The sequence below is a fragment of the Arvicanthis niloticus genome, chromosome 5 (genome assembly GCF_011762505.2).
Source record: "Arvicanthis niloticus isolate mArvNil1 chromosome 5, mArvNil1.pat.X, whole genome shotgun sequence".
In the NCBI taxonomy this organism is placed as follows: Eukaryota; Metazoa; Chordata; class Mammalia; order Rodentia; family Muridae; genus Arvicanthis; species Arvicanthis niloticus.
The window spans coordinates 36,061,104-36,084,298 of record NC_047662.1 but is presented as its reverse complement, the minus strand read 5'-3'; the positions used below and the strand labels follow the sequence as shown (position 1 = coordinate 36,084,298).

General features: G+C 50.0%; 1 protein-coding gene across 6 annotated transcripts; it reads left to right on the top strand.

The window, feature by feature from the left end:
• The first annotated feature begins 1,872 nt into the window (after window positions 1-1,872).
• Window positions 1,873-23,145, top strand: Ptch2 (patched 2). Of its 6 annotated transcripts, XM_034502867.2 has the most exons (22): window positions 1,879-2,316; window positions 2,768-2,960; window positions 11,449-11,638; window positions 11,743-11,812; window positions 11,948-12,039; window positions 12,664-12,859; window positions 14,668-14,789; window positions 14,925-15,072; window positions 15,153-15,284; window positions 15,373-15,528; window positions 15,620-15,712; window positions 16,067-16,192; window positions 16,280-16,398; window positions 16,506-16,854; window positions 16,968-17,280; window positions 17,372-17,514; window positions 17,613-17,793; window positions 17,914-18,194; window positions 18,304-18,441; window positions 21,765-21,907; window positions 21,994-22,093; window positions 22,394-23,145. In XM_034502867.2, the coding sequence occupies exons 1-22, from the start codon at window positions 2,245-2,247 to the stop codon at window positions 22,583-22,585; spliced, it is 3,549 nt and encodes a 1,182-aa protein (XP_034358758.1). In that variant the 5' UTR covers window positions 1,879-2,244; the 3' UTR covers window positions 22,586-23,145. The 6 variants fall into 6 exon arrangements, 5 of the variants coding, with proteins under 5 accessions (XP_076790487.1, XP_076790485.1, XP_034358758.1 ...); XM_076934368.1 differs by lacking the exons at window positions 1,879-2,316; window positions 2,768-2,960 and adding an exon at window positions 2,969-3,159; XM_076934370.1 differs by lacking the exons at window positions 17,914-18,194; window positions 18,304-18,441; window positions 21,765-21,907; window positions 21,994-22,093; window positions 22,394-23,145 and having other exon boundaries at window positions 1,876-2,316; window positions 16,968-17,104; window positions 17,193-17,280; window positions 17,613-17,751.
• Window positions 23,146-23,195: the final 50 nt, after the last annotated feature.

The following is a 23,195-nucleotide window of genomic DNA, read 5'->3' as shown; positions in this document are numbered from 1 at the left end:
CTTGTCCTTATAGCCCCAAGATCAACATAGGGGTCCTAGAGAGCCCACTTCAGAGCTGTTCATTTTTAGTCTGCAACGGACTTCCTCCTGTTACAGATGGAGAATACCGAGTACACAGGCTTCCTTCCTCTTTTTAATTTTATCTTTACTTATGTGTATATGCCTGAAACTGTATATGAATCCTGTGTGTGCACATGCGTGTGTTTGTGTATGTGTGTGTGAAGTTGCCCTCAGAGCCAAGTGTTGAATCCCCTGGAGCTGGAGTTACAGGCAGCTGTGAACTCTCCATTGTGAGTGCTAGAAGCCAAACCCAAGTCCTCTGCAAAAACAAAAAGTGGCCTTAACTGCTGAGCCATCTCTCCAGTCTCAAGGCTTCCTTTCATGCCCAGGTGCCACTTAGCCACAGGGTAGCAGTGTTGCAGACAGACACATTCATTCCTCCTGAGCTGCCCACCCCTCAGACTATCTGGGGATTCCCCACACACACCCTAGGATTAAGCCCTGAAGCTGATGTTAATTTGCACAAGTTCTCAGAAAGTTTGGCAGTATGTAGCAAGGCCAAAAACATATTCATGCTTTTTGACCCAAACAACCCCATTTCTGGGAATCTGTCCTGAAGACATTCTGCAAATGATTGATGGGAGGACTGTGTACTAATATAAAATATTTATGATATAATGATTAAGAAGTCTGGAAGAATTGAGCAAGAGGCTAGCCAGATGTGATAGCAGTATCTGAACATCAGATTTATTGAAGTCTTTTTTTTTTCCCAAAAAAACTTTATTTTGTTTGTTTCTGAGGCAGAATCTTTCTAGGTAGCCCTGGCTCTTCCAGAATTCTCTATGTAGACTATGCTGGGACCTGGAACTCACAAGAGATCAGCCTGCCTCTGCCTCCTGAGTGCTGGATTAAAGGCGTGGGCCACCATGCCAGCTTCTTTCTCAAAGGCAAAAATACATACATATGAGGAGATTGATTTTTACCCTCAGATGCCATATCAGAGTTTGAAAGTCAGGAAATAACACAGTCACTACAGTCACTCGGGAAAGCCGATAGTTTAACACAGCAGCTCTTCTCTCCTTTACACGGGTCTCTCCAACCTTGGGGACCCACTCTGACATAAGCGCTACTTACTTTCCAGTAGGGAAAACAGACTTTCAAATGTTGTACATAAATTACATCATCACAAATACAATAATCGGACAGGCTAGGGAATACAGGCCTGTTATAATCCCTTAATTTGAGAGGTGGACGCACCAGGATAAGTTTAAAGCTGAGATGAACTACTTGAGACCATGTCTCAAAAAGAAAAAAAAAAAAAAAAAGCAATTATCCGCCAAGGCTTCCAAAACTTTGGGCTGACTGATTCAAGTTCAGGCTTAAAGGTTATCTGCCAAAACAAAGGGGCCCCAACATGTACAAAGGCAAGAACATGTGAATTTAGGAAATTACTGAGGGCAATTCGGGACTGGAAGGCAACTGAGTGGGTGTGAGGCACTTAGAGGAAAAAAAAGCTTTAGTTATAGTTGGATTGTACAGGGCTCTGGGCTTTGGAGAAACCATGAGATTTGCATTTTAGAGCGATGACTCTGGTCTGCGTGGTGGAGAGTGGAAAGGAGATCTTTGGGGTTGTGCTGGGTCGGGAAAAAAGGGTGGACCTAAAGGGACCAGCAGACTCCCTTTCTCCACATCCTGACTTGGCCAACGACTAGCGCCTCCAGGATCGCCCTCCCCTCTCCTCCCCTTAGGGCCCCGCGGGCGGGCAAGCGAGCTGGGGAAGAGAGGCAAGGGGTGGCCCTGCCTGGGTGGTCTCCTGCCCCGCCCCCTGCGGCGCCGTTACCTAGCAACGGATCCGGCTGCAAGGCTGCGGATAATTTGCAGCCCCCTCAGCCAATGGGAGGACGTCACCCCGGCCCGCTCCTTTTTTCTGAGGCTCCGGCTGCTTCCCGAGATCCATAGTCGCCACCTTGAGCTGAGAGTTGCTTCGCAGCCAGCCAGGTCCACCCACACGCGGAGCCCACTTTGGACCACGGCCCGCAGATCCAGGGGAGCTTGGAGCCACCACCCCTCACCGCCGCTCCCGACTGCTCCTGTGCATCTGCACGCCTGTCTCACCCACGACCGCACGTTCACGGGCCCTAGGAATCCCCAGGTGAAGCCGGGCGGCACAAGGCACCAAGCTAGCCTATGGCAGCACTCAGATAATGCAGGTTGGGGGCCCTCGCGCCCCCCATCCTCACCAGCATGGTTCGGCCACTGTCCCTTGGAGAGCTACCTCCCAGCTACACACCTCCAGCGCGGTCCTCCGCACCTCATGTGAGTAGAGGATAAGCTAGAAGAAGCGGGGCTGTTCCTGTGACTTAAACATCAGTTGAACATCTGTAGGGTGTGTTATGTTTACAGGTCAAGTGTTACTGGATCTGTGTTTGAAGACAATCGAGAGTTAGCAAGTGATGCTTTAGTTTATTTCCTATTATCTGGTCAGTGAAAATAGTTACTTTTATGGGTTCACCTCTTTGCCTAGTTGACAGCTAGTATGTGTTTGTGACTCATATAACCTCTAAAAAAATGGACATTTTCGGGTGTACTTATGGAGAAGGCACAGGGAAAGAGAGTTAAATCTTCCACATTTGAAACCTTTATCTATAACTGTTTCCTGCCCTGCATCCAGAAGTTGGAAACCAGGACTTGACAGAGAGAGGAAAGGGAAGGATTCTGCATTGTTCTGCTGACACCTGGCTGACCCATCCTTCTCTTTCCATCGCAGATTCTAGTTGGAAGCCTGCAGGCCCCTCTCTGGCTTCGTGCTTACTTCCAAGGTCTACTCTTCGCCCTGGGGTGCAGGATCCAGAGACACTGCGGCAAAGTGCTCTTCCTGGGACTGGTGGCCTTTGGGGCTCTGGCACTGGGTCTGCGAGTGGCTGTAATTGAGACAGATCTAGAACAGCTCTGGGTAGAAGGTGAGTTACCAGCACTGGCCATAACTGCTTTGGTATGTGGAGCCCAAGACAAGGTTAGGATGGCTGGCCACTGAATCCCAGCAGATCTGGTCAAGGATCTAGAGGGACATCTCCTGTTCAGAGCATGTTGGAGAATGCCTACCTCTCTCCCAATCTCCCTCAGCACTGTGGATGGAGTCCAGGGCATTGTGCACGCTAGGTAAGTCTTTACCATCAACTGTGTCCTCAGTCTCACACCCTATCTCTCTCACCCATAAATGGACAACTCTAGATGGTAGTGTCTTATGAGTAAGCTTGTGGAATATCCATCTTTGATTATGTGTCTGTCTATTTAGCATTTATAGCTAGGATTTTTTTTAACTGTGCATCAGAATTTACAAATGGAACAAGATGTATTTTTCAGTAGCCAAGGGAAGTAAAATGTGTGTGGGGTAAGATCCGTACAAAACAAAGAAACAAAGCCAAGTGGTATTGTGTTGTATAAGAGAAGGCAGGGAGAGACACTCTGACTAGCAAACTTGGAAGTTAGCACTGTGGTTCTAGCTACTCTAGGGGTAGAGGCAAGAGAATTGCTTTCAGTCTAGGAATTTAACAATAGCCTGTCTCAGAAGGGAGGGGGAAGGAGACAGACAGATAAACAGACAGAAGGAAGATCAGTGGGGATGTAGCTGAGTGGCATGACAGACTACTTTGTCAAGCATGCTCAGGACCCTAGCTAAGTTTGATCTCTGACACTGGGGAGGGAGGGATGGGAGAGAAGCAAGAGTAAAAAGAAAAGTTAGAGCATCTTGGCAGCTGTGGTGGTGCACACCTTTAATCTGTAACCCCAGCCCCTGAGAGGCAGGTGGATTTCTGAGTTCAAGGCCAGCCTGGTCTACAGAGTGAGTTCCAGGACAGCCAGGGCTGCACGGAGAAACCCTGTCTGGGGGGGGAGGTGGGGGGGGAAAGAAAGAAAAAAGAAACTTTAGGTCTGAAAGAAAAGGAAACCTTGAGCAAACCGTCTGACCAGGCTTCTGAGTAGACAGACGTCCCAGGCACCCAGGCCCCTGCAGCCATTTAATGGAGAACCAGCATAGACTTTGAGGCTATAGTCAGGGTCAAGTGAGACCAAATCCTCACTTCCTAGTGGAAGTATTACACAATTCAAAATTTCATCACGCCTTTCTTCTTTCCTGGTTCCCAGTTTCATGTGGCTGGTCTTTGACAAAGGCAAATTCAACTGCGTTCTTCCCTGGGAAATCTGCATTTGTGGGCTCCCCAGACCTCCCCAACCCTGGCCCAGGCCCAAGGCAGGTCCCAGGTCACAGTCTCACACCCTGGAGTTATTTCAAATGCTGGCAAGTCCTAGGATGCAGAGCAGATGTTTCTTGGAGCCTTCCTACATCTTGGGCTCCCACACCCCATCTCCACCCTACCCCCAGTCCTCTGCAGACTTTTAAGCATTCACACTCTTAAGACAGCCCTGGGGTCCAGAGCAGATGTTTCTCCCTGCCTGCCAGTCTGCCCCCAGCATCAGGACACACATGTGAGCACACGCATATATGCATGCCCCCACACAAACCACTGCTGCTTGGGTGGTCCCAATTGACTTCTGAATATCCTGCCACAATAGAGTGAGCATGCCCTGCCCTTCCTCTTTCTGCATTCCCAAGCTCTTCCCCAATTAAACACTGCTTAGATGTTCACATTTGTCTCTCTCCCGCCCTCCTGGCTAGTCGCTGCTAGGTTTTTGCAGTTATGAGGAAGGTATTATAAAAGGGTAGTAGCTGGTCTCTTTGGGACATGGCCTTCCTGTGTCACCCAGGCGAAGGCGACCTTGACCTTGGATCCCCCTGCAGTGGACTCCTTTGTGTTGAGATTAGTACTATCACTGTCTAAAAGCTGTGATCTCTTGATCTTTTCTCTGTAGCTCTGTAGTTGAGTCTTCTCATTTAACACCGGCACAGTGAGGAGTTGATAGAGTTGAGAGCTGAAGAGACTTTCTCGTTTCCCATTTTGCTAGGACTGAAAGTAGAAGCAGGGTCTAGGTTAGCAGAGTTTCCAACAGAAGTCAGCAACCTCCTTGGCTATAAATGTGATTTCCTTTCCTGGTTTTTGTTGTTGTTTTGGGTGTTGTTGTTGTTGGATGTTAGGAATCAAACACCACTACCCTGATCAACTTAAAACTAAGAGGTTTGTGGGGCGGTGATGGAGGACACCTTTAGTCCTAGAACTCCAGAGGCAGAGGCCAGAGGATCCCTGAGTTTGAGGCCAGCTTGGTCTACAGAGTGAGTTGCAGAACAGACAGAGAAACCCTGTCTCAAAACACACATGCACACACACACACACACACACACACACGGAGGTGGGGTCTTAAAAGTAAATAGTTATAAGGCCAGAAAGAGACTGAGTAAAGCACTTCCGGTGTTTCCCCAGCATCTGTGTAAAAGTCAGGTATGGCAGTAACCCCAGCACTGGGTGAATGTGGCATGGGGATTCTGGGATTTCCAGCTTGTCTAACTGAACCCATGGACTCCAGTTCAGGAAGAAACCTTGTCTCCAAAAAAGAAGGTGGAGGGACTGCAAAGATGGCTTTGTAGTTAGGAGCATTTGCTGTGCAGTCTCAAGGACCAGAGTTCAGATCCCAGTGCCCATGTAACAAACTGAATAGGGATGCATGTACGAGTGCGCGCATGCGCGCAAACACACACACACACACACACACACACACACACACAGCGTCAAAGGAGTGTAGGCAGGAGGATCTCTGGGATTGTTGGCTTCAGGCCTAGCTGAGAAAACATAAAACCCAGCTTCAAGAAGATAGAGGAGGACACCTTCTTTGTGTGGACACAGGCATGCACACCTGCACACACATAGATAGTTCTGTGAGTTACAATGATAACATGTACCCTGACTTGAAGGTAAGGAGCAGACAGCCGTTTGATGTGGAAGGCAGGGGATCACCGCCCACCTATTGGTGGAGCCAGCAGCTGCCCCATTCTCAATCCCCAGGAGCTAGTCTTCGTTATCCGTCCTTCATCTTCAATGTCTCTCAGAACCAGCCATCCCTTCCACCCTGTGATGGTGCCATTGTTAAGGAAGGCCCTTTCAGTCTTCCCCAAAACACAACTAATTATACATTTGGAGTCCTTGTAGCCACATGAAAGAGAAAGAAAAGGGGTTCGTAGAGCAGGAAGGAAGAGGCTGGGGTTTTATTCTTTAACAGGAGATTTAGCAATAGAGAATTCTGGGCAATTAGTCTGTAAGACAAAGGACATCAGCCAGGACCCAGTTCTTTCTTTCTCCTCTGTCTTCAGCATATGAGACTTTTGTCCCTCAGGCTTCATCCCAGTGGGCAGCAGAGCGAGTTCAAGACTTATTGAAAGAGTGTCTCAACATTAAATAAAGTACTAGGAATGGGGCGGGGTGCTCAGTGGGTGAGTGCATACTGCACATGCTTGTGGGCTGGACTCTGAATTCCCAACAGAGGCCGGGGAGCAAATCTGTGACTCCAGCACAGACATCAACCTCTGCCCTTCACATACACACACACACACACACACACACATATACACAGGAATACACACACATGCATATACATGCACATATACACAGGCGCATGCACATAGATGCACAGACATGCATGAATACACAGGTACATGCACACACGCAAAGTATACATAGGTCACACACACAGGCCTACACACATACATGCACATATACACAGGCATACACAGAGACACTCACATGCACTGGCACACATACACAGGCAAACACAAACACAGGCATATATACGTGCACACACATATGTGCACAGAGACACAGGCGCATGCACATGGACTGACACACATAATTAAAAGTACTTTTTTGAAGGCTATACTGGTATGGTAGTGTGCAAACCTAGCATGCCATGGGCCTACACTTAATACTGAATACATAGATGGATAGATAGATGGACAGAAGGACGGAAAGACAGACAGAATAAAGTGGGGGGGGGGCGGAAATTGAGAAGCCTTCCAGCCAATTTCCTGTCTGTCCTACTTGTCAAGAATATATTATAAGTGCTGGGCAGTGGTGGTGCACACCTTTAATCCCAGCACTTGGGAGGCAGAGGCAGGTGGATTTCTGAGTTCGAGGCCAGCCTGATCTACAGAGTGAGTTCCAGGATAGCCAGGACTACACAGAGAAACCCTGTCTCGAAAAACCAAAAAAAAAAAAAAAAAATATATATATATATATATATATATATATATATATATATATTACAAGTAAAATCTTCACTCAGCAAAGTGCAGTGTGATTGTATGATGGGTCCATGGAAAATGAGGTTTCACCCTGTGGCACTAGAGAGGAGTCCAGGTGTCATAATTCTTGGCCTTTCTGAGGATGGCCAGTGAAATTAGTCAGCTAGCAAAGAGGTTAAGGAAACAGCCTTGCCTTCAAATCTACCTCCACATCGCCCCCTGGGGTACATGTAAATCTGGCCAAGTCAGTTCCTCTTAGAGCCTTCCTCTCCTTTGCTTCCTTCATATCAGATCCTGCAGCGACTCAGACTCTTTGTTTTGTTTTGTTTTGTTTTTTGTTTTTCAAGACAGGGTTTCTCCGTATAGCCCTGGCTGTCCTGGAACTCACTCTGTAGACCAGGCTGGAAGCCCAGACTCTTATGTGAGCCCTGAACACACACTCCAGGCCTCCATAGTATGGCTTCTTCGATGTAGTTACGACGTTTCCCCGGCTTTCTCTTTTGTTTTTTATGTGCATGGGTGTTTGTCTATTGTATGTCTGTGTACCATATGTTTTCCAAGAGCCTGCAGAGGCTAGAAAAAGATAACAGATCCCCTGGAGTTGGCATTACCGACAGCTGTGGGCCTCCATGTAGGTGCTGGTTCTCGAACTCGTTCCTCCGAAAGAACAGCCAGTGCCTTAACTGCTGTGCCAACTCTCCAGCCCCTTAGTTCTCTCTTAACACTAAATCTTTAATAGTGCATAACACTGGATCCTGAACTCCCTTTCCTAATTCATGGGCCAGCTGTTACTGGTTTGTCAGGTAATGAAAACATCAGGTCATCTGAGACTCTGTTTAGAACCTACCATGGTTCCTTTTCTGGTCTCAAGACCTGACTCTGTCATAGCTCTTGGGTCCTTACAGGCACAATTTTTTGTAAGCATTGGTACTGAAATAGTGTACCAAGTTACACTCCATGGGGGACCTCTTAATCCAGCAGTGCTGTCAATTTTAAATTTTTTATTAATTTAGTAAATAGTAATTCGTTGCTGTCTTATTCAAACAAGATCTCCATAGTGGTTCAAGTTGGCCTTAAACTCACAGCAATCCTACCTCAGCTACTTAAGTACTGGCCTTGGCTACATAGAAAGTACTCAGTCCAGTACTGAGGCCAGCCTGGACTACATGAAGCCCCATTGCAGAAAACAAAAAGAAAGTGGCAGGAAGCAGAGATGAGGGATGGCTCAGCTGGTAGAGTGCTTTTCTAGCGTTCGGAAAGCCCTGGGTTCCATTCCCAGCACTACACAGAAGCAGGCATGCTTATCTCTGCAGGAGACAGGGAAATTGCTAGTTCAGTGTCATCCTCAACTGCATAACAAGTTCAAGGTCAGCTGGGCTAGTTGAGACCCTCTCTTTAAGAAGAAAAGAATAGTGGGTTAGGGGGATGTGCCTTAGGACAGGGCACTTGCCTGGCGTGTGCTGTTATCTCAACACTGGTTTAACCAATTACGTCCCTTTTTATAAAGGAGCCAGCCCTGGACAGATGTAGTCATTGTCTGTCCTCCCGCTTCCCCAGCTGTCGCCTCTCTCTCCTAGTTCCCCTCCATTTTTTGACATGTCATTTCTCTCCTGGCAACTCCTGGCTACAATTCCGTATCTCACCTATGGTGCCAGGCATTCTTAGGTCTTTTGCCTCCCTTTCTCCCTCTTCTTTTTTTGAATGATTTACTTTTATTGGCGCTTTGCTTGCATGTACGTCTGTGTGAGGGTGTCGGATCCCCTGGAACATGAGTTACAGACAGTTGTGAGCTGCCATGTGGGTGCTGAGAATTGAACCTGGGTCCTGAGGAAGAGCAGCCAGTGCTCTAACCATCAGCCATCTCTCCAGCCCTCCCTGCCTTTATTTTAATACTAGCAAAGTGGGCACTATCTGCTTGATTTGTTGTTGTTGGTGGTGGTGGTTGGTTTTTAAGACAGGGGCTCATTGTATAACCAGGTTATAAGCCCATGAAATTCAACATTAGTGGCCCTGCCTCAGCTTTTGAAGTGCTAGGGTTACAGGAATGAGCCACCACACTCAGCCTCACTTGAAAGATGAGCAGCCGGGCAGTGGTGATGCATGCCTTTAATCCCAGCACTTGGGAGGCAGAGGCAGGTGGATTTCTGAGTTTGAGGCCAGCCTGGTCTACAGAGCGAGTTCTAGGACAGCCAGGGCTACACAGAGAAACCCTGTCTCGAAAAACAAAAAAAAGGAAAAAAAAAAAAAAAAGAAAGAAAGAAAGAAAGAAAGATGAGTAAATTGGCCTGGAGAGGTGGCTTGGTAGTAAAGAACACTGGCTACTCTTTCAGAGACCCAGGTTCAATTCCCAGCACCCACTTGGTGGCTCACAGCCATCTGTAACTCCAGTTCCAGAGGATCTGACTCCCTCATACCTCTAAGGGCACCAGACACACCCTTTGCACATACATACATGCAGCTAAAACATTTATACACATAAAATAAATAAACCTTAAAAATCTTTTTTAATATCTTAAAACAAATGAAGTTGAGAGTTGAGGCTCACTGAGAGTAGTTTGTCCAGACACAGCTTATCAGAAGCAGGGCCTGGGCTGGGGCCTGAAGATAGCTTCATTCCAGTCCCTGACCACAGGGCCTCTCCCTTGTACAGTGTGTTCTCTCTGCCCCTGTTTCGGTCATCAGCCTTGCCAGCTTACATGTAACTTTCTCTGTCCACATTTTATCCAGAGGACTCCTTAGTCTTGCCAGTGTGTTTTAAGTGAACTGTGTTTCTTACTCTGGCTTTCGTAGCATATCTCTCCCGGTTTCTTCCTTCTCCCTCTCATGCCTCCATGTTCATCCTTACGGGGGAAGTTCCTCTCTGACCTTCCCTCCTTCCTTCTACGTGGCAGCCATTAATCCCAGCCTGGTGGAATAAATACTGTGATGCTTAGGACAGAGCAAAGCTGGAAATGAGAAGAGCGTGTGGGGAAGGGCGGTGTGTCTGTACAGGACTGTTCCTGAGGGAGGGCAAAGGATTGAGCATTCGTGGAGATCTGAAGTTACCAGGAGTTTGAGGAGAGCCTGTGGTCTTGGAAAAGGGATCTGCTCCTGGGAATGGTGGCACACACTTAACAATCCCAGCACTTGGGAAGTAGAGGTAGGAGGATTGTCCCGAGTTTTTGACCATCCTGACTACACAGTGAGTTCTAGACCAGCCAGGGCTACCAAGTGAAAAACAGCTGGAGCAAGTGAAGCCAGGGTCTCAAACCCGGATTCCAGAGGACAGTGGCCAGCAAGAAAGGCCTCCAGGCCAGTGGAAGCCGAACAGACTCAGAGCAGAGCAAAACCACAGTGTCCCTGAATTGGCTCTCACCCCAACAAAATGTTTCTTCCTAGCTGGGTGTGCTGGCTCCTGCCTTTAGTTCCAGCATGTGGGAGGCAGAAGCAGGTGGATACCCAAGAGTTCACAAGAAATAAAGTTCCAGGAGAGCTGGGGCTGTTGCACGGAGAAGCCTTGTCTGGAAAAACAACAACAAAAATCCCGTCCTTTTCTCAAGTCCCACTTACACAGTGCGAGGCTAACATGAAGTAAAATTTGAGGGATGCTGGGATTAAGAACTCAAAGGCAGGTCTCCTGGCTCTCACCTCAGTGAGGCTGGGGAAGGATCTGCAGCTCTCAAGTGTGCTTGATTTCTTCTCTGCCAAGGCATCTTGCCCTGGTGGCAGGAAGCCTCACCCTGAAGACCTGACCCTTCCCTTGCCCGTGGGCTGCAGAATATCATTACCAGCACTGACTAGAATCAGCCTGTAGACCGGATTTTTAGTAAACCCTCCCCACAGGCCCCTTTGATCCCTCCTTGTCCTGCCCCCATAAGCAGAGAGAGTCTGAGGGCTCTTAACCTGGAGGGTCCTGTAATCCTGCAAGCCTAGCTCACACTGATATTTTCCTCTTCATGTGGGGGGATTGAGCCCCGGGCCCTGCACATCCTGTGCAAGCCAGCGCTCTAGCACTGACTTACACCTGTTCATATGTTTAAGTCTTTGTGTCAACCCCAGCCAATGCGGGCCATGCTTAAACTCCAGACCGCCATAGAGTCCTGCAGCTGTGGCTTCTCCACTTCCCTAAGAGGAGAAGGAGATTGCAAGGGTAGGGGACAAGGCCACCAAGGAGAAGGCAGAGACATCTCCACAACATTTCCCTCAGAGGTTAGGACCCCATTTCCCAGACCTCTGGTTTACCTGGGCCCTTCTCCAAACCTTTTTTCTCTTTGCTCTGGCAGTGGACAGCAGGGTGAGCCAGGAGCTGCATTACACCAAAGAGAAGCTAGGGGAGGAGGCTGCATACACCTCCCAGATGTTGATTCAGACTGCGCGCCAGGAGGGGGGAAACGTCCTCACCCCCGAGGCACTTGGCTTTCACCTCCAGGCAGCCCTCACGGCCAGTAAAGTACAAGTATCACTTTATGGGAAGTAAGTCCAGTGGAGGCCCCGGGGGCTGGGCGTGACCAGTGCTGTGGAAGTTCTAGAATGAGGGTCCCTCTTCTGCTGATCATGAGGGTCCCTGCTCATTACAGGTCCTGGGATTTGAACAAAATCTGCTACAAATCAGGGGTTCCCCTTATTGAAAATGGAATGATTGAACGGGTGAGTATCCTCGGCTGTCCCCCAAGTGCTGGCAGAGGCACTGTGGGAGGCTGATGCTCCACGGGTGGGGGTGTTGGGAGGATTGCAGAGGCTATCCTAGGAGCAGGACTGATGTGACCTGGGTGTCCCTGGCAGATGATTGAGAAGCTGTTTCCCTGTGTGATCCTCACCCCGCTGGACTGCTTCTGGGAAGGAGCCAAACTCCAAGGGGGCTCTGCCTACTTGCCGTGAGTGCTGCCCCAGCCACCCCATGCCTGTTTCATCTCCTGCCAGGGACTCCCCCGCAGAAAGGAGAGGTGTGGGGGCATGAATGAAAAAGGAGATCCTCGCCAAGTCCTGACTGCCTCCCAGGACAGGATCAGAAAGAGCCTAGGCTGCCCAAGGCTTCCCACCTGCCTCTCCTCACCCACAGTGGGAAGGGGACCTGTGTGGCTTAGTCAGAACACACAGATCCTCAGGCAAAGATCTGTCTGAGACTTTCCTGCTCACATTAGCCAACTGTCAGCTGCTTGGACTGAAAAGAAAGTCTGTTAGATGCAGGTGTGTGTCTGGTTATAGGTTGGAAACAATGGTAGACATCTTAGTGTGGACTGGTGAGGTTTTTCTGGACCCATCCACATATCAGGCACACCCACCCCAAGGTCTGTCATAGCCCCTTTCATGTCCAAAGTTCATGACAGCAGCCTGGTGTGCAGGTGGAGCCTGGCAGCAGAGGCAAGCTGAGCCTTGCATACTCTCCTTGGGGAAGGATGAATCAGTGTATGAGAGGTGCTTGGAGTGAAGCAGGGTTCTGCAGCAGTCTGGGTGCAGGCATTGTGTTTTGACCTTCATTAACCACAGGCTTTCCCCAGGGGCCGCCCTGATATCCAGTGGACCAACCTGGATCCCCAGCAGCTGCTAGAGGAGCTGGGCCCCTTTGCCTCTCTGGAGGGCTTCCGGGAGCTGCTGGACAAGGCACAGGTGGGCCAGGCCTATGTGGGGCGACCCTGTCTGGACCCTGATGACCCCCACTGTCCACCAAGTGCCCCCAACCGTCACAGCAGGCAGGTGGGTTCTTGGACAGGTCTGCCAAGAAAGATGGATCCCCATCTTTCTCTCTTACCTGTGTGTTTGTTTCTGTGTTCTGAGAGGTACTCCGGTGGCCACCTCCATTTTCTGAACACACACACATACACATGTACGCGCGCGCGCGCGCGCACACACACATGCATGCACAGTGCATTCTCATTCACTTCTAAAGAACCCTCAAGTGGCTTGTGAATCCCTTTTTTTTTTTTTAATTAGATGTGGGTGTGTTCCTGAATATGCAAATGAGTGCAGGCACCTGAGGAGACCAAAGTATTGGGTACTCTGTAAGTGGAGTTTCGGACAGTTGTAAGCTGCCTGACATGGGTGCTGGGAACCAAGCGAAGTGTCCTTCTCAGCTCCCTTGGAAGGGAACCTGTGCTCCTCACCACCCACTGGGCCCCCTCTCCAGCCCCATCTCCTCTCATTTGGTTTTTCATCATTTGATTTTGTTCTTTTTTGTTTTGTGTTTGTGTTTGTTTGTTTGTTTGTTGAGACAGGGTTTCTCTGTGTAGCCCTGGCTGTCCTAGAACTCACTCTGTAGACCAGGCTGGCCTTGAACTCAGAAATCTGCCTGCCTCTGCCTCCCAAGTGCTGGGATTAAAGGCATGCACCATCACTGCCTGGAGATTTTATTCTTTTTTTCTTTGTTGTTAGGTGGTTTGTTTGGGAATGGGGATAAGACATGGTCTCACTATCCAGCCCTGACTGGCCTAGAACCTACTGTGTAGACTAGACTGACTGGCTTTGAACTCACAGAGACCCACCTGCTGCCATCTCCCTAGGGCTAGGACTAAAGCCCAGATTCTGCATTCAGTTCTGTTTTGTTTTTAAGATGTGTGTGTGTGTGTGTGTGTGTGTGTGTGTGTGTGCGCACGCTCATGTATAACCTATATGCATATATGGGTGCTTGTGGATGACAGAAGATGGTGTCAGGTCCCTGGAGCTGCAGGTGGTTGTGAGCTATGGTTATGTGTCCTTCCAACAGCCCTTTCCAGGCCTGTCATTCTTCTTGTGATCCCTTGGAACATAAGCTGTTGGTCATGCAGTAGGCAAGACACACAGAAGAGTCAGGCCCACTGAGTTCTGTGTCAGGAATTGGTACAAGCCCAGGGCTTTATCCAGTTTTAGGTACACGCACATAAACACACACACACACACTCAGATACACACACTTTCTCACACATATTCACACTTTCATACACATATACACTTTGTCACACACACACATACTTTCTCACACACAGTGTTTCTCACACACATACACTTTCACACAGTCATACACACTTTCTCTCTCTTTCTCTCTCTCTCTCTCTCTCTCTCTCTCTCTCTCTCTCTCTCTCTCTCTCTCACACACACACACACACACACACACACACACGTCCTGGGTGCACTGAGTTTATAGATGTAGCTCACCATGCTGGGCTGGACCACACTACTCTTCTTTTGTATATGGTGGGAATGGTAATTCATCCCCAGCCTCACCGCCTCAGCAAGCGCTCTGTCACTGCACATTATCCCTGACCACCTAGAGCTCTTGAGCATTCTAAGCCCCTCTTGGGGTGCTGAGATGGCAAAGCAGGTAAAGGCACTTGTCACCAAGTCTGATTCCCAAGACCCACAGGATGGGGAGAGAGAGAGAACTAATTCTCAGAAGCTGTTCTTTGGCCAACACATACATGCTATTACAATGTTTGCATGTTCACACATGCATACATATACATACACAAATAGTAAATGTAACTTTTAAAATTCTAAAAACTTATAGACCCCTTTCTGTACCACTCTAGGCTCCCAATGTGGCTCAGGAGCTGAGTGGGGGCTGCCATGGCTTCTCCCACAAGTTCATGCACTGGCAGGAAGAACTGCTACTCGGGGGTACAGCCAGAGATCTCCAAGGACAGCTGCTGAGGTCGGGCCTCCCCTGGGACTTGGTGAGGGGACCTGGGAGTTCACACTGTAATGCTACAACTCTGGAAAACCCACCCCACAGACCCACACTGAGTGTCTAGGCAATCTCTGACTCCCTGTCCTGTACCCTAACCAGGGCAGAGGCTTTGCAGAGCACCTTCCTACTAATGAGTCCCCGGCAGCTGTATGAGCACTTCCGGGGTGACTACCAGACACATGACATTGGCTGGAGCGAGGAGCAGGCCAGCATGGTACTGCAGGCCTGGCAGAGGCGCTTTGTGCAGGTCAGCTTTGGCAAGGTCAAAGGAAGGTTCCCTGAGGCCACACCTTCTTCCTCTCCCCTCACACTTACCTGTCTCTCCAGCTAGCCCAGGAGGCTCTGCCGGCCAACGCATCCCAGGAGATCCATGCCTTCTCCTCCACTACCCTGGATGACATCCTACATGCATTCTCTGAAGTCAGCGCCACCCGTGTGGCGGGAGGCTACCTGCTCATGGTGGGTCCTGCATCCTGCAACCTTGCCTCCCCTCCAGCAAGTTTCCACCCCGGAAACCCCTGTCTGAGATCATGTCCTCTCCCCACAGCTGGCCTATGCCTGTGTAACAATGCTACGGTGGGATTGTGCCCAGTCCCAGGGTGCTGTAGGTCTTGCTGGGGTGTTGCTGGTGGCCCTGGCAGTGGCCTCAGGTCTTGGGCTTTGTGCCCTACTTGGCATCACTTTCAATGCTGCTACTACGCAGGTAAACCAGAACTGGGGAGGGGACAGCTATGGGGACATCTCCAAGCTACACAGTCCCTTCAGATGTTTGACTTTCTGCTCTGCCCCTCCAGGTGCTGCCCTTCTTGGCTCTGGGCATCGGTGTGGATGACATCTTCCTGCTGGCACATGCCTTCACAGAGGCCCCACCTGACACCCCTCTCCCAGTAAGGACCCATCCACCAGCTTGGGCCCATCCAGAGTTCATTCAAGTGGTTAAGAGCCTCTTGGTCTGATTAATCCTGTCTGATTGGCTCATTAACCTTTCTGGGCATTCATCTCCTTATATAGAAATGGGTGGAATACTAACAGTGCTTGTGTCCTGAGGGTTGACATAAGACTAGTGACATAATTCAAGACTGGTGCTTAGAACAGCAAATGCCCTTCATGGTACACAAAAATGTTGACTGCTGTGGCCTCAGAATTCCACTTCTGCTGAGTTGCTGAGCCTCCCCTTACTCTGCCGTGAAGCCCCACAGCCCTCTGTGACCTGAGGGTGTGTCCCTGCTCTGTCCTGGCAGGAGCGGATGGGTGAGTGTTTGAGACGCACCGGCACCAGTGTGGCACTCACATCCATCAACAACATGGTTGCCTTCTTCATGGCTGTCCTGGTTCCCATTCCTGCGCTCCGGGCTTTCTCCCTGCAGGTGAGGCGTCAGGAGTGGACAAGCAGGCTGGGGTGGGCGTGGAGCACAGCGTGCTTCATCCAGCCTCGTGGGCTCTTGTCTCCCCAGGCAGCCATAGTGGTCGGCTGCAACTTCGCAGCGGTAGTGCTTGTCTTCCCTGCCATCCTCAGCCTCGACCTGCGTCGGCGCCACCGCCAGCGCCTTGATGTTCTCTGCTGCTTTTCTAGGTACTGTTCCTTTCTGCCTGTCCTTTCCCCGTCCTCAACCTCACCTTAGCCTGTGCCCTGCCCTGCATTCCAACCCATGACCTGTCTGCTCTCTCTGGCTCTTCCAGCCCCTGCTCTGCTCAGGTCATTCAGATGCTACCCCAGGAGCTAGGGGACAGAGCAGTACCAGTGGGCATTGCCCACCTGACAGCCACTGTGCAAGCTTTTACCCACTGCGAAGCCAGCAGCCAGCATGTCGTCACCATTTTGCCTCCTCAAGCCCACCTGCTGTCTCCAACTTCTGACCCACTGGGCTCTGAACTCTATAGCCCTGGAGGGTCCACACGGGACCTTCTAGGTCAGGAGGAGGGCACAAGGCCAAAGGCAACCTGCAGGTCCCTGCTCTGTGCCCACTGGACTCTCGCCCACTTTGCCCGCTATCAGTTTGCACCTTTACTGCTCCAGACACAAGCCAAGGTTAGTCCAGGTGGGGCAGGATAGAGGCTCAGTATTTCTGGTTCCAAGGAGGGCAGAGGGCAGAGGGCTGGGGGATGGCCCTGGGCTTCCTGCTTACTTCTCATTTCTCACAGGCCCTGGTGTTGCTGTTCTTTGGGGCTCTTTTGGGCCTGAGCCTCTATGGAGCCACCTTGGTACAAGATGGCCTGGCCCTGACAGATGTGGTCCCTCGGGGCACCAAGGAGCATGCTTTCCTGAGCGCCCAGCTCAGGTACTTCTCCCTGTATGAGGTGGCCCTGGTGACACAGGGTGGCTTTGACTACGCCCACTCCCAACGCGCCCTCTTTGATCTGCACCAGCGCTTCAGTTCCCTCAAGGCTGTGCTGCCCCCACCTGCCACCCAGGCACCCCGCACCTGGCTTCACTACTACCGAAGCTGGCTACAAGGTAAGAGGCCAAGAGACCAACAGGCAGGAATGCCACAGGGCGCCGTCTTTAGAGCTGCAAGTTGATCCTGGTCCATCCCGTGTGCTTCCAGGTATCCAGGCTGCATTTGATCAAGACTGGGCTTCAGGGCGCATTACCCGCCACTCTTACCGCAATGGCTCTGAAGATGGCGCCCTGGCCTACAAGCTGCTTATTCAAACCGGGAATGCCCAGGAGCCTCTGGATTTCAACCAGGTAAGGAGTGGGCTGACTCCTTAAGGAGCACTGGTCAAGGAGCACTAGTCAAGGAGCACTGGTGGGCTCCAGGCCTTTAGCCTTCTCTGCCCTCACAGCTGACTACAAGGAAACTGGTGGACAAGGAGGGACTCATTCCCCCAGAGCTCTTCTACTTGGGCCTAACTGTGTGGGTGAGCAGTGACCCCCTAGGCCTAGCAGCCTCTCAGGCCAACTTCTACCCACCACCTCCCGAATGGCTGCATGACAAATACGATACCACCGGAGAGAACCTTCACAGTGAGTCTGGGGGAACTTACCTGGAACCTGGTCCTCAGCCCACACAGGCCCTGACCCTCCAACCGTTCACTGTTCTGCTCACTCCATCACCTCCCCTCTGCTCCTCTGTCCTCTCCACAGTCCCAGCAGCTCAGCCCTTGGAGTTTGCCCAGTTCCCCTTCCTGCTGCATGGACTCCAGAAGACTGCAGACTTTGTAGAAGCCATTGAAGGGGCCCGTGCAGCGTGCACAGAGGCCGGCCAGGCAGGGGTGCATGCCTACCCCAGTGGCTCTCCCTTCCTCTTCTGGGAGCAGTATCTGGGTCTCCGGCGCTGCTTCCTGCTGGCGGTCTGCATCTTGCTGGTATGCACCTTCCTCGTCTCTGCTCTGCTCTTACTCAGCCCGTGGACAGCTGGCCTCATAGTGAGTATTGGCAGGGTGGACGGGAGAGAACCCAGCAACAACCCATCCCACCCTGTCCAAACCAGCACTCCTCCTGCCGGGAGCCCTGGGTAAGCCCTGCCCTCTACAGGTGCTGGTCCTGGCGATGATGACCGTGGAGCTCTTTGGTATCATGGGATTCCTGGGCATCAAACTGAGTGCCATCCCTGTGGTAATCCTCGTGGCCTCTATAGGCATTGGTGTTGAATTCACGGTTCACGTGGCTCTGGTAAGCATAGGCCCCGGGAGGAAAGGTCAGGTGATCAGTTGTTAACAAAAAATGGTGAGATCACCTTCTGTGTGCTGGGAACTATTTAAATGTTTAAGCTGGACATGGTGTCGCAGAGGATCTGGGTTCAAGTCCCAGTACCCACAAGGTGGTTCACAACTCTCTGTAACTCAAGTTCCAGGGGACCCGACCCCCTCTTCTGATCTCTTTGCCTTAGACACACACATCGTGCCCATACATGCATCCAAACAAAACACACACATAAAATTAATAAATCTAGAAAGAAAAATAAAAAGGACTTAAACATAGTACAGTTGTAGAACCTTGCCTTCATACAGAAGGTCCTGAGTTGAAGAAATAGACTATCATAGCAGTAGAGTCTTAACCGGGCACGGATGCACACACGTGCAGTTCCAGTTCATGAGAGGCAGAGACAGGAATGTCTCAAGTTCAGGTCGTTTGGGCCAATCCAAGGCACATAGCAAGACTGTCTCAAATAAACATGGAGGGCCAGTTCAGTTGACAAGACAGTCTTATTTAGACAAGGTTTCATGTATTCCAAGCTGGCCTCAAACTCTGTAATTGAGGGTGACCTTTAATTTCTTTAAAAAAAAAAAGATTTATTTATTTTTATGTGCATTGATGTTTTGCCTATATATGTCTATGTGAGAGTGTCAGATCCCCTGGAACTGGAGTTATAGACAGTTGTGGGCTGCCATGTGGGTGCTGGGAATTGAACCCAGGTCCTCTAGAAGAGCAACCAGTGCTCTTAAACCACTGAGCCATCTCTCCAGCCCCAGCTTTTAATTTCTAATCCTCCTGCATCTAGTTATTACAGGTATGCACAACCACGTGGGGCCCAGTTCCTACATGAAGTATTGACCGTATCCTACTTACGTGTTTTTAAATTGTTTTTTATTTTTATTTTTTAACGTGTATAAGTGCTTTGCCTGCATTTATATATGTGCCCTGTGTGCATGCCTAATGCACAAAGTGATCAGAAGAGGGTGTAGAGTGCCCTGGAACTACAATCACAGGTGCTTGTAAGCCACCATGTGGGTGCTGGGACTTGAACCCAGGTCCTCTGCAAGAGCAACAAGTGCTCTCAGTCACCAAGCCATCTCTCCAGCCTTAATCTTTATATTTTAAGTAGTCTAGATGGCCAGGAACTAAATAAATAAGGGCCATATCTATAGTGAGAAAGAAATGAAGGCCTGTCTGGAATAGTTTAAAGACAGAATGGAAGGTGGGAAGATGGGAAACACTTTTCCCTCAGGCACTCTCACGTGACCTGTAGGACTGACCTCCTACCAGTGTGTCTGAGGATATGCTGCCTCTGCCTCCCCGTGATTGGGCTCACCACCACATCAGGCTGCATCCTCATCCCTAGGAACCAAACATTCTTTTTTTTTTTTTTTTTTTTTTTTTGGTTTTTTCGAGACAGGATTTCTCTGTATAGCCTTGGCTGTCCTGGAACTCACTCGGTAGACCAGGCTGGCCTCGGGAACCAAATATTCTTTTAAACAGTTTTACTATAAAAGGGATCACAGGGCTGGAGAGGTGGCTCAGAGGTTGAGAGCACTGCCTACTCTTCCAGAGGTCCTGAGTTCAATTCCCAGCAACCACATTGTGGCTCACAATCATCCGTGACCAGATCTAGTGCCCTCTTCTGGCCTGCAGGCAGACCGTCATATGCATAATTAAGTAAATCTTTTTATAAAAAAGGGATCAGGACTTTCATGAAATAGCACTGTGGATATACAGGAGGAATTCTACTGAAACAAATGCCTGAGAAGCAAAAAAGGTCCAGACCAGCAAAATCACCAGCCAGTCTCCACAATAGCTTTCTTCTCCCATCCCTGCAGCCCTACAATAATAGATTATAAGAACCGTATTTGAGCCCATTGCATATACCTGTAATCCAAGCACTCAGGAGTCAAAGAAAGGAAGGTCACAACCATGTTAAGGACAGCCTAGTCTCCATAGCAACCCAAAAGAGCTTGTCTAAAACAAGCAAATAAATAATAAAGGAATATATGAATAGGACATAGTGACATACACCTGTAATTCCAGGACTTGGTTGATGGAGGCAGGAGGATGACCTCACCTACAGGTATATAACAAGTTTAAAGTCAGCCTGACTGTGTAGCAATTCAGAAACCAGTTTAGGCTACATGAAACTATCTCAAACAGTAAACGATTGTAGGCGTATGTCAGTAGTTGACTGCTCACCTGATAGGGTAAGGGCATAGGTTGGATATTTTTCCCCAGCACTGAGATGGGGACAGGGCAGCATGCAGAACAATACAAAGAGTTTTGGCCAGGTGGTGATGGCATACACCACCTGGTCTACAGAGTGAGTTCCAGGACAGCCAGGGTTGTTACACAGAGAAACCATGTCTAAAAAACAAACCTACCCTGAGGGCAGGTGTGGAAGCACATGCCTATAATCCCAGTACTTGGGAAGAAGAGGCAGACAGGTATGAGTTCAAGACTAGCCTGATCTATATCGTGAGTTCCAGAACAGCAAAGGCTACATGGAGACCCTAGCCTAACAACAATAACAAAAACAAGCTACCCTGAGAAGTGACATCACCATGTTGTACATCCTCTTTGACCAGGAATTGGCACACATTTTTTTATTACCTATACTTAATTTTGAGGGGAAGGGTTCAGAGAACAACTTATGGTAGCCAGTTCTCTCCTTCCAATTTGTGGGTCCTGGAAATAAATTCAGATCGTCAGGCTTGGTGGCAAGCAACCTTATTCATTGAGCCTTCTTGCTGGCCTCTTGTGCATTCTGTGTCTAAAAGACCGGGCAGTAAGTGGTTCAGACTCCACAAGCAACATAATCTTACCGTCATAGCACAAAAGCTGCCATAGGCCATAATGCTTTGTTTCTTTGGGTTTTTTTGTTTGTTTTTCATTGTTGTTGATTTGAGATAGGGTCTCAGTATGTAGCTCTGACAACTCACCAATTAGCCGAGGCTGGCCTCAAACTCCCAGAGCTCTTCTCAGTGCTGGGGTTAAAGGTGTGCATTACTGCCCCTGCAGTAGCAGCAGTGCTTTAATGAGTCGTGTGCTTCAGCAAAAGTACTGACCAGACACCGCTGACACCTGAGCATTGCTCTGTGTGACCAGACACATCTCTAGTGTTACTAAAGGGGACTCAACAATGCTTCCAGACCATCCCCATGAAGCTAGGTAGCCTGGCCTTCTGTAGGGGAGGCCTGGGTGCAGCCTGGAGTGGAAAAGTATCTGCTGGGGACACTGGATGAGCTGGCTGTGGTTGGCGGAGTAGGAACTCCAGACTCTCTCCCTAGGGCTTCCTGACCAGCCATGGTAGCCGGAACCTGCGGGCTGCCAGCGCCCTGGAACAGACCTTTGCCCCTGTGACTGACGGGGCTGTCTCCACATTGCTGGGTCTGCTTATGCTTGCTGGTTCTAACTTTGACTTCATCATAAGGTACGAGAGGGCTCAGGAAGGGGGGACTGTCCACCCTGGTCTCAGGTGCCCTCAGGGCCTGGCCACCGACCCTCGCGCTCTCCCAGGTACTTCTTCGTGGTGCTGACTGTGCTGACACTCTTGGGCCTACTCCATGGACTCCTGCTGCTACCTGTGCTGCTCTCCATCCTGGGCCCCCCACCACAGGTGAACAAATTCTCCTTCTGTCCTCACCCTAAGAGACAGGGTAGAAAAGCAAGGGAGGGACAGACCCAGAACCACAGGCCCTCAGTGGCTAACAGAAGGCTCAGCTCTGAAGGGTCCTCCTAAAAGAGCCCTCCATCAACTGAATGTGGCTGCCTCAGATGCGGGCCCCCTGCCCTTCAGCCTTCAGTGGGACGGGCCTTAGCCTTTTATGACCCAGAGCAGAGGGTGGGTTTGACATCTTGAAATCTTGCTCTATGAAATCTGACGGGGAGCCTGGCTTGGGACTGGTGTCTCTTTCAGGTGGTGCAGATATACAAGGAGAGTCCACAGACCCTAAGCTCCACAGCTCCACAGAGAGGTGGGCTCAGGTGGGGCATGCCCCCCACCCTGCCCCAGAGTTTCACCAGAGTGACTACCTCCATGACTGTGGCCCTCCACCCACCACCACTGCCTGGAGCATATGTCCACCCAGCCTCAGATGAGGCCACGTAGCCTCCCACTGCTGCCTCAGCTGCCGACAGCTCTAGCAACTTCAGTTCTAGAGGACTGGGTCTGGCCACTGAGTGAAAGAGCATCAGAATCAGAGACCCCGCAGGGCCATACGGAGTCACTGGGAAGCAGTGGGTGAGGTATGGGATGCAGGATGGACCCCCGGAGGGCCTTATGCTGCTCTCTGTATCTCCTCCCCTGACTCAGTACCACAAATCTAGCTCACACCCAAAGAGAACAGCTACTGCTCCCAACAAGAGCCCCCCAGCACAGGAAATCACTCGTGGGAGCTTGTGTCTGTATCCAGGTCGGGCTAAGAGGCTACATTCTGGCTGCAGTGCAGCCCTGTCCTGTTCTGTCCCACACTGTCACCTCAGTAGACTGAGCCTGAGGGTTCCTAGCACATTCTCCCATCCCTAGCCTTTCATTGCTTAAGGACTCCTAGGGAGGCCCTCTGTTCCCCTCCCTACCTCCTACCATAGAAATTATTTATATGAAGATGTTTATTTTTGTATATAGATGCTCTCACTGCTCAAAGTTCTATTTTTAAAGAGTGAAATATATTCTATATAAACTCATTTCAGATGACTGGAGGCTTTGTTTTTGTTTTGTT